The sequence below is a fragment of the Nanorana parkeri genome, unplaced genomic scaffold (assembly GCF_000935625.1).
Source record: "Nanorana parkeri isolate BGI_ZX_2015 unplaced genomic scaffold, ASM93562v1 scaffold8, whole genome shotgun sequence".
In the NCBI taxonomy this organism is placed as follows: domain Eukaryota; kingdom Metazoa; phylum Chordata; class Amphibia; order Anura; family Dicroglossidae; genus Nanorana; species Nanorana parkeri.
The window spans coordinates 4629662-4646579 of record NW_017306276.1 but is presented as its reverse complement, the minus strand read 5'-3'; the positions used below and the strand labels follow the sequence as shown (position 1 = coordinate 4646579).

At 37.8% G+C, this 16918-nt stretch overlaps 1 protein-coding gene across 1 annotated transcript in view; it reads left to right on the top strand.

Moving 5' to 3' along the window:
• The window catches only part of LOC108785113 (gamma-aminobutyric acid receptor subunit beta-2), a 304860-nt gene that overhangs the window by 115326 nt on the left and 172616 nt on the right, over positions 1 to 16918 (top strand). Inside the window, exon 4 of the mRNA XM_018554125.1 lies at positions 11488 to 11708. Coding sequence (XP_018409627.1) covers positions 11488 to 11708 — 221 coding nt within the window. The remainder of the gene's footprint in view (positions 1 to 11487; positions 11709 to 16918) is intronic.

The following is a 16918-nucleotide window of genomic DNA, read 5'->3' as shown; positions in this document are numbered from 1 at the left end:
ATACAATCAGGCACCTAGGCATGCAAACTGCTTCTACAAACATTTGTGAAAGAATGGGTTATTCTCAGGAGCTCAGTGAATTCAAGCGTGGTACCGTGATAGGTTGCCACTTTTACAATAAGTCCATCCATGAAATTTCCTTGCTACTAAATATTCCGCGGTCAACTGTTAGTGGTATTATACCAAAATGGAAGCAACTTGGAACAACAGTGATTCAGCCACGAAGTGGTAGGCCACGTAAAATGACAGAGCGGGGTCAGCGAATGCTGAAGCGCACAGTGCACAGAAGTCGCCAACTGTCTGCAGAGTCAATAGCTACAGACCTCCAAACTTCGTGTGGCCTTCAGATTGGCACAACAACAGTGCGTAGAGAGCTTCATAGAATGGGTTTCTATGGCCAAGCAGCTGCATCCAGGCCTTATATCACCAAGTGCAATGCAAATCGTCGGATGCAGTGGTATAAAGCACGCCACCACTGGACTCTAGAGAAGTGGAGTGACGAATTACGCTTCTCTGTCTGGCAATCCGATAGACATGTTTGGGTTTGGCGGTTGCCAGGAGAACAGTACTTGCCTGACTGCATTGTGCCAAGTGTAAAGTTTGGTGGAGGGGGGATTATTTGATGTGGGGTTCTTTTTCGGAGGTTGGGCTTGGCCCCTTAGTTCCAGTGAAAGGAACTCTTAAGGCATCAGCATACCAATACATTTTGGACAATTTCATGCTCCCAACTTTGTGAGAACAGTTTGGGGATTTCCTATTCCAACATGACTGTGCACCAGTGCACAAAGCAAGGTCCATAAAGACATGGATGAGCAAGATTGGGGTGGAGGAACTTGACTGGCCTGCACAGAGTCCTGACCTCAAACCAATAGAACACCTTTGGGATGAATTAGAGTGGAGACTGCGAGCCAGGCCTTCTCGTCCAACATCAGTACCTGATCTCGCAAATGTGCTTCTGGAAGAATAGTCAAACATTCCCATAGGCACACTCCTAAACCTTGTGGACAGCCTTCCCAGAAGAGTTGAAGCTGTTATATCTGCAAAGGGTGGACCACCTCAATATTAAACCCTACGGACTAAGACTAGGATGGAATTAAAGTTCATGTGTAAAGAAAGGGTCCCAATACTTTTGGCAATATAGTATATACACTAAAAAGAGTTGAGAAGTGCAAGAAATTACTTCAGGGGTTATGCCAACTCTGTGATTAGTAACTGGTGGTGCAATGAAACCGCTATAATATATGTGCACATTATAACTGTCAGGATCTGGACTCAAGGATGTGGATGATGGTTACACGTGCAGGGCACCTTAAATAACTGGAGGGGTGTGAGCAGTACAGGCCACAGGAGAAAGTTAAGAATACAACTAAGAACTGAAGCTGTGTAACACAAAGGGGCAGCTGGTAGCCAAAGCCAAAAAGATCCAAGAGGCAGCTTGGGAGTCCAAGCCCAGTACTGAGCAGGTAGTGTGAGTCTAAGGGCAAATCCGTTTTCACTAGAGCTCCTGATGGCAAAGATAGATTTTGCTGTGGGCTGACCCCAGAGCTTGACCTCCCTAAGTTACCCTACTTAGGGACAAGGATACCAGGAGACAAGGCCAAAAATCAGGGTAGATGGAGGACGAGGATCACCAGGAGACAAAGGAAAATGTTAGGGGCAGATGAGGATTACCAGGAGACAAAGCCAAAGGTCAGGGGCAAACAAGTATCACCAGGAGACAAAGGCAAAGGTCAGGGACAAATGAAGATCACCAGGAGACAAAGTCAAAGTACACCAAAACAGCAGTGAGAAGGTAATACCTGACATCACTACAAGGCTCTGGGTCACAGTGACTAGCCATTAATAGCTTTGCTTGGGCAGCAAGCTGTGAGATGCACAAAGTTTAAATAAGGTGAGACATAGAAAGGAACTACTAGATTGGCCACAAGCTGACAGCACTGATTGGCTGAGAAGCTGCTATTACAATCAGCAGGCTAGACCAGGTCACGCCTAAAGTTGCCAGACCAAAACAAAAGCAAGGTAGGAACAGAGCACATGCTAGTGGAACTGCAAGAAGCAACAGCTAGCTGCTGATCTGTGACACACAGGTTTGTAGAACTACAAGTAACAGCTTGTGCTGATCAGAGACAGTACCTCACATAAAAATACAAAGCATATACAGTAAATGCAAGCTATATTGACAGCTGTATTTTTCATTGTACCTGTGACAAACCAAATAACTATATGCAAAGTGCAACCTACTATATCAATCAAAATTAAACTCTTATTGGTTTACCTTCAGTAAATTGTAATGTGATCAGTTGTGTTTTGCTGAATTATGTGCTTTATGTTTGCTCTTTTGCAATACTTTATTAGATAAGTCTGTACAGAAAAAAAAAAAAAATGTCAGTGCTTCCAGTAAATGATTTACTAAGATGTTAGTGATCTGAGAATTAAAATGCTTCCTTCAGGCTGCCACCTACATAGTAATTCATTCAATGTGTGCTAAACCTGCTTGCTTGTTAATTTTAGTAGGTAGGCAGTTCATTTGTGCTGCAGCAGGAAGATAACATGTTGTTCTTTCTTCCCACGGAGGCTGCATAGATACAGCGAACCTGAAGGCATGTGAATACCTTGAACAGTTTTAATTTAAAGACATTATTTCAGAGTGTATCTTTACTCTGTAACACAGGAGAATGAAAATTTGCACCAAACTCATTCAAATAGACTTTTGTTTTGTAATAACACCAAAAAGGATGATAAGGTGCAAAGTGCAGTAACCAATACTGTCCGATTAGAAATGCATTCACTGTTATGACTATATTTATAGGAATATATTACTATTCTTTTTGCAAGAAACTTTGGTTTGTTTATTTTAGATTGCAGCACATAAATCACTCAGTGCTGGTTTACTGCATAAGTCTACCAAATTTTCTTCAGAAAGTAAAAAAAATAATAATTTCTTAATCTAACAACTTGCAAAGCAAAATTGTAAATATACGTAAGACAAACTCTGCAAGTTGCAGCTCATTGGTAGCCTTACAGCAATGTGTGACTTCATTTTGAAATGAAAATTTGGTTTGTTCTGAAATGAAAAGTCGGACGAATCCAAAATTTGAATAATGAACTGAATTGAATTTTCGGATCCAAAATCGGAAAAACTAAAAAAGAGAAAATCCAATTAGATCTGAGCACATTTTTAGTTTTTGATACGGGGAATGAATTGCCAGCTGCTTACAATGAACCTGGAGCCAAACTGCACAGTCTCAATCCTTAGGGCTGGTTCACACCATATCCAGTGTGTTCCGGCCCCGTTTATGCCAGGAACGCACTGTATTGCATAAACCAAGCCTCCCGTGTTCTGGGGCGGGAGGTGGAGTGGTGGTCCCATTCATGTCATGTGATCACACCGGAACCGAGGGAATGCTGTACCACACGCACCACACATTCTGGTGCAGGTGAATGCACTGCGAGCAGGAGGCATGTCTGCAGTACCATTGATATGAATGGCACCACCCTGCCCCCTCCTGTCCCAGTGCATTTAAGTGAACGAAGCATGCCTGATCGCCCTGGATATGGTGTGAACTGGCCCTTAGGGGTCGTAAACCTTAGCCATTTAAAAACTAGTTTTGGAATAAAGAACAAGTACAGTAATCAGTAGTTTACTAACTGTAGAAGAAAATGCTTGCCCTCTGAGACAGTATGTTTAAAGTTGTTCTGCAGCATCATGTAATTTTCTGAGTAGCAGGGAGCACTAGAAGTGGTTATAAGCAGAAGGAGAGAAAAGTTGATACATTGTTCTGTGGTGTTACCAATTAGTGAGTCATATTTTGTAAATTTCGGCTCCAAATAAATTTTCATAACTCCTCCCCCCCAAAAAAAAAAATGGAATCCAAAAAGTTTAATCTGCATAGGCCAGTTATAACCTTCATTTCAATCTAACGCCTTACTCTTTAGCTAACCTAACCACTAAATGTATCACTACAACTAAACCTAACTCCTTGATTTTTTACTACAGAATCTATCATTAATTTATCTCTAGTTGTAACTTCTAGAATGAGATCCTAATAGGTTGGACTTGATGGACTAATGTCTTTATTCAACCTCAAATACTATGTAACTATGTAACCATAATCCCTAATATCTAAAAGTAAGGTGACCCCGTCAGCACAGGACCCAAAATCTTACCTGCTAAAAGAAGAGGTAATATATGTATCTTTCCAGTGGCCTGTGTCTTAAAATGCTGCTGCTTCTCTGCACCTCAGCTGCTGGTTCAGTTGGTCGAATGGGTCATATACTGGTTTCCCCTGCCACCGCAGTGGTTCCTCCTGCAATATCGCACATTGTGTAGTGATGTTGGAGCTGGTTGGTCGAGCCACATAATGCGTTGCGGGAGCAATTATTCCACATCCACCCGGAAGTATGGAATATGTGCAGTAGTGTTTCAAGACATGAACCACTGGAAAGGTGTGTATATTTCCTGACTTTTTAGCAGGTAAATATATTCAACTTTTTTTATTGACAGGGTCACTTTAACCTTTTACACTTAACTTAAACCTAACCTATAAAGTAAACCTGTGCTTTGCCCATGCAGGGCTTAGGACTCTTTCCCCTTTTATATGGGAGGAATGGTGCTAAATAACAAAAATGGATGTAAAAACTAGTATGGCATAGCAGGAATGTATTCATGACTTTTCATAACTTGTAAATTTACTGAAAGGACTGCTTCAAATTTACTTTTAAGATATTTTTAGTTTGGTAAGGAAAATTAGTTGTGTCTGCATTGTTTGCACCTCTTAAGGAGGAGTGAGGTTTTGCAGAATTTCTGTTTCTGTACTTATTTTGGGATTGTTATTTATTTAATTTTTTTTAGAAAAAAGATCATTTAAATATGATTGCTGTGGACAATGCAAATATCTCTTTTTTGATATATATATATATATATATATATATGTCAAAAAAGACAAAAACGTAGTATTGCAGTGTGCAATGATACCTTTCTTATTGGACTAACAAAATATATAAAAGACAAGCTTTCGAGAGTTTACCTCTCTTCTTCAGGTCAGAAGCAATACAGTGTGAGTTTAAGGGCCAACCAGTTTTCACTAGAGCTCCTGTTTATTTATATATATATATATTTTTTATTGCAAAGATGCAAGGATACTAGAAGGCATGCTCCAGTAACTGAGTTCAGGGCTTCAATAAGTGGGGATGAGCTATCTACAAAAACGTGCGAAAGTTTTAATCATATATAAAGTACATCATGAATAAAATTGCATCCTTGCCAGTAATATTGGTTCTCCTATGTGGATTAACTTACAGGACAGACTTTAGACATTTCCAGGTTAATTGAGTTGGGTTAGATCAGTTTTCCAAAATTTTCCAAAGAAGAAAACTGCAAATGTAGAGGTAAAGCCAAATCGGCTTTTTTTTTTTAACGGTCCGAAGAGGTGTATTGATCAAACGTATTTGGTTTACCTGGAATATAAATCATGTACTGTAACACAAAATGGCATTCATTAACACATAATGACATTCATTATCACTATAGTTAGAGGAACTTCAGGAATGCAAAAAGTTAAGTTGGGCGCTACCCCTGATCTCCAAGGTTCAACTGCACATTTTTCTCTAGAGGCACAAATACATTCTGAATAATATACTCAGCCAATCCTTGATCCTGCCTAGCTGCTAGACCAGTTTTCCACAGTTCTCACTCTGCACTGCCTCTCTGGGTAAGCAGTTTTAATTACCACCTATATGCTCATGATATTCAGATCTAGCTCTCCTCACCGGATCTTTCCCCCACTCTGTTGGTTTGTGTAACCTATCTGCTGTTTCAAAATTACCTCCTCAACCTGAACCTCTCTAAGACCGAACTCCTTGTGTTTCCTCCCTCTAAGGTTACCCCATGTCCATGTCTCTTGAGGTTGATGGAGTTACTATTTTCTCTACTCCACAGGCACGTTGTCTTGGTGTGCTTTTTGACTCTGACCTCTCCTTTTTCCCTCACATTCACTTCATCACTAAATTGTGTAATTTTCATCTGAACAACATCTCTGGAATTCGACCTTATCTCACTGAGGTAACCACCAAAATGCTTGTCCACTCACTAATCATTTCCCAACTTGACTACTGCAGCCCTCTTTTCATCGGCCTGAAACATGCTCAGAGTGTCCCCTTTCAATCCATCATGAACATTTCAGCCAGAATAATTTACCTTACCTACAAAGCTCTGCATAATGGCACACCACCTTACATTGAATCCCTAATTAGAAGATATACTCCAAATTGGCCCCTTCATTCCACTAATGACCTAAGACTATCCTGCTCACTCACCTGTACACCCAACTCTCATATACAGGACTTCACCAGGGCTGCTCCCACCTTCCTATATATATTTTATGTCTGGGATACTCTTACTGAATTTTCTGGCTCACTGTCCCCTACCATAGAGTCCTACTCTTTTGTCATTCTCTCTAAAGGAAGAAAACAAATTCCAATAAAAATAATTCATTTGATAAGATCACAACAGGTGGGAAACCTGAAAGCTAGATACAGTGTTTCTATTATTACCTTGTCACAGACTTTGAAGCTGGTGGGTGATTCAACTCACTAATTTCTGGCTCTTTAATGCCAGTATACTGTATGTCAAAGCCTAGGCTTTGTAAGTTTCAAATAACAGATTATTTTCAATGACATTGGAATAGGTTCACATGGTATTTCTACTTTAGAGCTCACAGAGGATGATTCATTAAAACTGGAGAACTAAAAATGACAGAATTGGAGTTGTTACTGATAGTGACCAATCAAAATGCTCATTCACTGTATCCAGCTGGACCGGAAAAGTTGCTGTTGTCAACCACTCAACTTTTTTTCTAATTTTCTCTTTTCTCATTTCTTTTAAAGTTTGCACAATAGCTGCAAACATAAGTTGTTTATACAGTATTTATATTCAAAGAATCTTTGGTGAGTTTTGTTATACATCTTATTATTCCTTTCTGCAATATTCACTAGCTCAGACCAAGGAAGTGAATAAAATGTTCACCTAACGTGTCCCACTGAAGCATCTATAGCAGAACCTTTGATACAGACAAAATTGTAATCCTACTGGGGCTGTTATATCTCCACGCTCAGCCTGCCTTGGTTAAGTAAGGAGCTAATGATTTTTCCAGAGATATGACACAGTTGTGGTAGAAATCTGCAGCTGTGATGTATTCTTCCTTTAGCTCTTTCTTGTCAGGGTGACTTTGTTATATTACTTTTTAAAGGAAACTATTGAAGGAATGTAATTGTAGAAATACAGTATATGAAAGGCAATTTTAAATATACTGTAAATGTTCTAAAAAAGCGGACCTTTCCCCTTTGACTAAAAATCACATCCGCATGCAGCTCTGCATGCTGATATGAAATCATCTTTCATTTATTAGCTAAACAAATTTTTATTTTTATTTTACATACAATTTCTTTTTTTCTACTTCCTGGTCCACTTTGGCCTGGGAAACATCAGTAACATCAGCAGAGCATTGCTGGGAAATCTCATCTGTAATCTCACTAGATGTCAGGGAAAGACATTTTCCTCCCCTGAGATAATGTGCCTAGATAATGTCCTAGTCACATGTGCCAGAGTTCCAGCAAGTAAAGGAAGATAGATCTTCCAATGGTAAAAATAGACACCATGAGAAGAATGGGGGAATAGAAAAATAAGGTATGCAAAAAATAAAAAGCCTGTAATTATCTAGAAGTATCTGTTTGTAGATTGTAATTACTAAACCTGTCTAAAGGTGCCCTTGTTGTTATTTTGAAGATAAGGGTAAGTTCCTCTTTAAAGAAGCACTGCATCAATACAGTCACACATTTAAAAAACTATTGGGAATGTGCTTCATGTCCATCCTGATTTTAGTCAAGCTTTGTTTACACTTTTTTACTTCCTTCAAAATCTATATATTGACCCGTCATGTCACCATGTTTCTGGTTCTGTTATACAGGATTCTATCCTCACTTTTACAGACCTTCTCTTTAAAGTGATACTAAACTCAGGAGCTTTATCTTAAAAATGCATTCAAGTATCTTAACTATTAACAAAAATGTATCTTATTTGTGAATCACTCAACTGTTGATCCTCAAATCATCTCTGAATTCATGCTGGCAGTGTCCTTCCTTCTGGAGGATGGCTACTTTTGTTCTCCATGGTCCCTGTGTGTGTTGTAAAGTAGCCACCACTCCAGGCTCACTCCCTTGATGGACTACAGTCTCACATGTAGTTAGCTCATTCATATTGAAGTTATAGTCTATCATGGGAGCAAGCTTGGGGTGATGACAGCTGAGTGCTATACAAAGCTTGTTGTCTGCTGCTAGTGCAGCAACTGAAATCATGGTCAAAAGGACTGGCACCATCATTACTGGAGAGCATTCATGGGAGTCTAAGCACTCAGGCCAGAACATCTCTGGGATATTTCTATGGAATAGTAGGATTGTTCAGGGGTTTCTGAAAAGGTGTTTTGCAGGCCCCAATCTTCAGATGGCTATTAAAAAAATATGAAAAATTTACGTTAAAAAATATAAAGCAAACCATTCAACTTTATGTAAATCATAAATCTACTTTACAGTAAGTTTTCCATCATGTCCCATTTTACACAGTTTTCCTTAAGTAGTACTAAGCATTCTCTGCATTAAGTTAAAAATAACTTCCTGGTTGTGGGGGAAGCTATTGAGAGCAGAGGAGCCATAGGCTTCTTCTGCCATCAGACAGAGTGAATGGTGGAGGGAGCAGGGCCGTGGCTTGCCGCAGGCTGTCTGTGTCTATGGACGCACAGGGTCAGGCGTGGTCACAGCCCAGGAGCGCGCACGCACGGCTGTCTCCTCATGAGGAGACCCCCTTAACAAGAGGGGGGATGGGAGCAGTTTGGGGAACAACTGAAGGACATTTTAAGAAAAGCACCTTAAAAAAAATGAACTGCAAAATCATGTAAGTGTGGGCTTTCTCCTGGCTTAGTGTTATCAGACTGCAGTCCACACATTTCACATTATCTGTATGAACAAAATGTATAATAAACCAACTAGAAAAAGAAGAAAAAGGGGACAAAGAGATGCTTCTTTAATTTATATATTCTACCTATCTATGCATATCTACATGAGGATGGGATAGGTAAACACTTTTGGAATATATTCTATATGTATATTTTTTTTTATTTTTTTTATTTTAACGACAATGTTCTATATGTATATTGATTGCAATGCCAACAGCTGCTAAGTGCAAACAGATATAATTTGACTTGTTGGGCTTGGACTTCATGTTGTTGTGAACTGACAACTAGAGACAGAAAGCAGGTAAGATATTATAAAGAGTTTTGCTGAGGTATGGAAAAAAGTATTTAAAAAAAATGTGTGCAGTAGCTGGTAACAGTAGCAGCTGCCATATGCTTAGGAGCCGTTGGGTTTGGGGCCAATTAAACTTTGCACTGCTTGTTGTTGTGCTCTGGCTACTGGAGGAAGTATTGTGGGTGGCCTTCTTTACCATGTGCAGGATATAGCAGGAAAACAGAGCTGCTTAAAAAAAAAGGGAGTATTAGTTACACAAGGGCATAATGATGTCACGTGCCCTTATGTACCCTCTGTACACTTTAGAATTATTCTCAATGGGTACAGCTTTAGCTGCCTGTGAGCGAGTACAACAATATTAATAAAGCGCAAAGCTGTCCTTTCTTCCATGGTAAATTGATTATAAGTAGTCTGCTAAACTGAAATAAACGTCATATTGTTTCACTAGATAATTAATTTTTGACAGCCTTTCAGATTACATTGCCCATTGGCAATGAATTTATAGCGCTGTGATTATTATTTTAATGCTTTCTTTTTATTTCAAATATATAGCAAACATTTTGGAGAATCCTGTGTGTTTCTCTGTTTGTTTTTATAATTCTAGGAAGGTGCAGGGTACAAAAGGTAAACTAATTGGCATATGTATTGGAGATATCGTGCAAGTCAAAAATAGATTTGTGAAATCATTTTGTTAGAAAAATCTATATTTTAGTCAAATTTCCAGAGGTGCAGTGTGAAAATTGTGAGCATTTTCAATTTGAGGATTCAAGAGAAAAAACTTGAAATATTTCCCTTCATAAAGCTTGGTGATTAAAACTGACCAACCACAATTTATTTTAGGGTGGGGGGCTTGTGCCTATGAGGCACTGGCTGGCAGGTTTGTGTATGGTGTATATGTATCACCTAGGTTTCTCACCAACACACGATAAGTGCCTCTTGAGTTGATAGCGGGTAGAATAAACACATTTGTTGTTTTCTCAGAATCTTAATAAGTCCTGTTCTGGGTCTTGGAGCTGGGCAGCTTCATAGAGCTTTGGGTGGGAATAAGCCCCCCATCCTAGGTCCACATCTTACCTAGTGGCCAGACCGTAATATTTGTCCCAGGCCTTTAGATATGTGAGCTGACTGATGCTTAGTGCACTTGTATTTCATTGAGAACTGCAAGTCTCACTCGTTTCCCAGATCCTTCCAGATTTGAAAATTAGCAGCAGCCTGCGGGGAGCAGAACCCAACGATTCAAGTAAGTAGGGGGGTGGGGAGGTAACAATGTCACCATGTTTCACATTGAACATGGGTGCAACATGAAACATAGTAGAAAAGGTAAAACTTAACCTTGAAAGAACCGGTGGTGGAGACTGTAGTGGTAGGGGACTGAAAGCCTGGCTCAGTCATGTCAGTAATGGAGAAGGGCACTTTTATAAGGTAACAGTGCCATAATGTACTAGTATGCTGTGTATACTTGCACCTTATGGCAAGAGCAAGCCTACCCCAACCACCAAGTTGACTGTAGTTTTTTATATTCTGTCTCAGGAATCTAATCTGTGGAATTTTACACTTTCTCAGATTATCCTGCAGCCTTCCCTACCCACTCTCCCACGTCTTCCTAAGGACCTGCCATTTCACTGGAATAGCCAGTAGGAAGGTGTGGAACGCCAGCCGTCATGGTATAATTTTTTTTTTTCTTGTCCGGTTTACTTTAAATAAACCGAAGGGAAGAAGACTTTCAGTGAACTTGTATTCATTATCTCTTTCTTTTTACTTCCCACGTTATCTGGTGAAGTTTCCCTATTGTTAAGGTTATATGCAAATTAATTCCACATTTATTGATAGGCAGGTAGAATAGGATGATTATTCCTTTCTCTGTGTATTAAAATCTCTGCCTGTTACAGTAATTATTAATGTTATAATTAAAACATGATTGCGAAAACAGAAATTATTATTGTCAGACCAACCCCCCCCCCCCCAAGTTATCTTGCAATTTTTCACAGACATATTTACTTATTATTAAAAAAAAGCAAAATAATTTTATAATTTGTACTGCCGCTTGTATGTTGTTCTAGGCCTTAAAATAAATATAAAAACTATGCATTCCTAGGTGTAAATTAATACCACAAACAATGTATTTAAATGCTCTATATATCCATTTAATTGAAATTACTCAGTGTCTGTTTTTTTCTCCCCTTCTTTCAGGACTATACACTGACAATGTACTTTCAGCAGGCATGGAGAGATAAAAGGCTTTCTTATTCTGTGATTCCTTTAAATTTGACCTTGGACAATAGAGTGGCAGATCAGCTGTGGGTTCCTGATACATACTTTCTAAATGACAAGAAGTCTTTTGTTCACGGTGTTACAGTCAAGAACAGAATGATTCGCTTGCATCCTGATGGCACAGTATTGTATGGTCTAAGGTCAGTCTGTAATATATACTTGTACTAGATTGCATGGTTTCCATTTCCGAATGTTGACATTATTACTTGTCAAATATATGTTTGTATACAAAACATTCAGCCTTGCACATGTTCAATAATATGCATAATTTTGGTATATCATAGCTTTAAATGGACTCCATGTTTGGATTAGTGATATGCATTTTTCCAATGTAAATGTTGGTTAAACTTAGTTTAGTATTCTGGCTAGTTTCTGGGAAGGTGTTGGTACGTGCCTTTTTGTTGGCCAGTTGTCTACGCTGTGTGCAATATTTCAGCTTAATCGCAATATTACATCTTCCCAGGTTAGTCCCAGTATGGTCTAAAAGAACTCAGTTGTTAATCAGAAACAAGGTGACCATAATAAGCCACTAAGAGCTTCTATTACTGCCTAAGCTAAAAAAACAAAACACTTTGCTAAATGCAATAGCAAATATGTATTCACTGAAAATAGTTAGTTTTCCTTTTAATGGTAATTGTACTTTTTATGAACTAACAATGTATCTGCTACCACTGTCACCACATGTCCTGGTTACAAGTGCTGGGATAAAGAGAAGAGATATAATGTATACCATGCTACAGTTAATGTTGCATGTAAAGTTGGCATGTGTCATACATAATTATGGGTAACATGTTTACTGAAAATCCTTTTGGACTCTTTTCCACAGATTCTGGTTTAGCTGGATTTGAAGCTGCAATTCCAAATTTTTCCAGCTGATGGCAAAATCTGACATTGCTGGTTCTTCACTCTAAAACAAATTATGCATACTTTCTACTTATGTCTTAACAATAGCAATTTACATTCATGCATTATAAAAAAAAGTGGTTTTAAAACTAAAGTTGGTATGTTTTTAGTTAGTTAAGACTGTATTTTTATTTCTGATGCTTTATCTAATGTTTTTACTATTCATAGAAAATCTTTATTTTACAAACATTATACATGATACACCCATGACACAGGATTTACAGAACATTATAGGTTTCAAAAGAAAGACTACAGCAGAAACTGTTTTATTTCTGTCTTTTTCTCTAATTAAAAGTTTGTAAAGAGCAGGGAGAAGAGATGGTTCACACCTCTAATTGATTCAGCTATGTATATACATTTCAGGTTTAGCGGTTACATTCTGTAAACAACAGGCTTTAATCCAACAAAGATTTGACTGGCAAACGTAAAAAAAGAGACACGATGGCTAGAAATCGTAAATATGTAATATTCATTGAATTTCATATTTACTTATATTTACTTGACTAAAAATGTTTACACTTTAATTATTTATTTATTGATCATACAGAAAATACATACCAAAAACACTTTAAATGTCCATTAAATACACAGTTACACAAAGAACACTGCTAACATGGGAATTCATGCAGTTTGTGATGCAGAAATGGCATGCAGATTTAAAATGTGCCTGTCCCTCTCTTTGGTACATTTTAAGGCCACAAGTGAGAGATTAAAATTGAACAGAACTCTAAACTTACAAATTAGCCTAAATTATCCCCATTGATTGTAATAATGGAATGTTTAACCTTTAGTTTACAAGTCTGTTTCCCATTAGTACAACTATTTTGTCTGTAGTATATTGACTGACTGGTAGTGTAATGTTTTTATTTTCTCTAATTCAATTTGTTAGATGCTTTTACTTTAATGTGTTCTGTGTAGCACAGTGCCATCTAGTTTACAATAGTTAAAGTGTAGCTAAACCAATAACAGTATATATAGATATCTATATATATATATAAAAGTTTACATTTTCTTTGATGTGATGGCTGCATTTGTTTTCTTATTTCATACTAAGTAGTACATCAAAATCTGAAATAATGTTATCAGCATTTAAAGCTGTCTTCTGTAATCTACACAACTACAGGAGAGGGGGCCTTTTTTGTAGTCTGAATACAGAGAACAGCCTAGGTTGAAAACCTTGCTCCTCTATAGATAAAGTCCAATGAGTTAGCAGTTTCACCCTATGACAGGATAACCAAGTAGAAATAATGGAAAAAGGCCTTAAAAAAAGAACCTAATGCATATGTTACGGAACATCTACGGAATGTTATGCTGCAATGTTTATTTTAATTTTTTTATGGGTTTAGATATGCTTTGACCCTTTTGCTGCCAGTAATGGGTCCTGCACATCAGGGATCTGAAAAAGGTTCTTCCTATTGATAGTTTTGGGTACATAGCTTTTGCCGTTTTGCGTGTTCACACAGTTTTGAGTCTTGACATATTTGGTAGCTATTTACTTGACACAACCTCATCTTGTATTTTGTGCATAAACAAATTTGAATTATATTATGTTTGTGTGCACTAAAATAATTTTACTGTTTTTTTTACTGAAAATATAAATTTGAAACACTTGTGCAAATATTGTGTGACAAAAAATTGCAACTATTATTTTACACGGCTTACAGTATGTATTGGGGTTTTAAGTAATTTTCTAGGCAAACAATTGACTAATTGAAAACATATTAAAGTGTATAATGTCCACTATAAGTTTTGGATAGTATAGAAAGGTTAGAAATTCTGTCAGATGTGTATTGCAGTCTTTTTCTGCGAGGGGGAGATTTACCCTCTCTGTTTGTCTTGATGACCACTGTCAAAGGGACAGAAAGTGGGAATAACTCCCAGTGGGGACACCTGTCCAGAGGTTACTGTTTGGAGATTTCCCTTACTTCTACTTAGGATGGTGTTCTACAGTGCTTTTATTTTGCTAAAATACTGACAGAGTAAAAATAAAGATTATGCTGGATAATAACCCAAAAAAGATTATGTGCATTTATGTAACTTTCTTCCTATTCATGAGTGACTAGAAGTGAGCTAATTTGTTAAAATGTGCTTTGCATTTGGGCACCTGAATGTGGTCCTGTGCTTTATTTTTAAGGGTCAGATATTTAGGCAGATCTATAGGCTTTAAGTAAATGTTTAATATAAAACATAACATGTCCCATAACACTTCCCGGATTCTCATTGTGTCTTGCATCTCTTTCCATGTTGCTTGATGTGATGCAATCTCAATTTCTAAAGACTACATAGCCTCCAGCAAACAATGATAATGTTACATTGCTCAGATGTTGAGTTGTATTTCAGATGGTAAGCTTTGTGAGAGTTGTCACACAAGGAATTGTATATTCACAGGGCTGCGTGAAATTGTTTCAATGCATTGAGGAGGTATATCATATGGCAATCTTCAATAAGTAAGTTTACAAACTTCTAGTTATATATCCACTAATATGGTTTTTAGGAGTAGGTTAGAACCTATGGAAATTCAGTATAGAATTACATTTTTTTTTTTACCACAGATAACCTTTAAGGGACCATGTTCCCTCTATTAGTAAGTGCATGAACGTCCTTACTTCTCACTGTCAAAGAGTTTAAAAAGACAGTAAAAATCCCCACCTAGGACAGGTAAATCATTTTGTCCAGCAGAGACATTTTCATACATATTTGAGCAGTCTAGATTTCCTCAGATCTGAGCTGAATCTAATTTTGGCAACACGATTTGTTCATCTCTGTTTCTGATTTGCCATTTGCTAAACTGATAACTTTTGTTATATATAATATTATTTATATATAAACAATGCAATTGTAAAACATCCCAAAAGAAAAAACAGCAGTATTGCTCTTCTGTCCAGTCTGTTCTGTCTATTCAGGATCTGCAGTAAATATCAGAGGCTTTTATGCTAAGGGAAGGTTTAATAACACAGATAGCTATTTCAATAGACATTGGATTCAAATTCCAAGCATGCTATTGTAATGCAATGTTCACCAAAGAGCGATGTAATTGCAGATGTATTATTTTTATTTGACTTGGAATGTCTCTCAGTTTGTATGTTTGTTTGTAGCTATTAGTAAAAAAAAATGTTTGGTGGCTAGTTATGCTATAGCTATGGCTAGCAGCACCTTGTTTTCTGTGCCACTGCTTTTGGTATGGATTTACAGTGGCTGAAAAGAAGGTAAAATATGTAGTACCCTTGCCCTGGCCCCTAAACTTAACCTGACCCTCAGGCTGACCCTGACTCTTAATTGTTCTCCCTCCTGAAATCTAGTTCTTAACCCCCAAAATCCACTATTAATATTTAACCTCCATACAAACACTTAACCACACCATGAATCTTTACACTTAAACTTTAAATAAAACTTGAACTTTAAATAATACATTTTAAACTAAAATATTGTTAGTGGTGTTTTGTTTGTTTGTTTTTTACCAGAAGATTTGCATGTCTCTTTACCTTTATTAATGTTTCAGATTTCTCTGAAAAAATACATGAAACCCGGTCATTCAGTATATTCAGGTAGGCAGCTGACTAATATTTTAGGCACATTACATTGCTGAACCTAGACCTATTAACCAATGAAAGGCTCTGACCTAAAATTAATTTTCAGGGTTTAATAGCAAAACATAGGGATAATAGCAGCATGTTTTATAATAAGAGGCTTACAGGGGAACACATTAAAGTAATATGCCCCTTTAGCAGTGACTTATAAAACCTGGACAAAATGGCAATTTTGACAATACATGGACCACAAACAGCATTTATATATTATATTAGGGCAACAAACAGTTATTGTTACAATTTGTGAGCAGCAAATAGGCAAGCATTACAATATATCGGCAGCAAACAGGCAATTATGACAAAAACAGGGCAAAAGTGTCAATATGCAGACAATGGGCCACTGTAATAATATATGGTCAACTCCCCTAGATTGAATCTAGCCACACCACAAAAAAATCCCCCTACCAAACTCCAAGAAAAAATCACCTTCTCTCTTACCACCATTCAAAAACTCATCAAACCTCAGGTGCAGAGTAGGTTCTGGCAAGGAGAGTGAAAGTTCTCCCAGGCTTTCTTATTACACCAATAAGAAGCTTCCCTTAGCTCTGTTGTGAGATCTGACAGGACAGGGCTGGCAAATATATACTTGCAAGGTGTACCAGGCTGAACACAGCACAGGAGTGTGTGTTGTTCTCTCTTGTACTCCTCCCATGCCCCCCTACTGCTCATCTCAAGTACCCCCAGCCTCATGCCCTATGATACTGCTCATCTACCTCCAGTGCTCCTCTTATCCATATCCAGCAGCTCAATTTATTGTTCTTTTCGTTTCACTTCCATTGCCCCCTGTACTGCTTCTCTTGTCTGTCTTCAGTGGCACTTCTCTGTACTGTTTAAACTTTGAATTGTTTTCAGCTAACTTT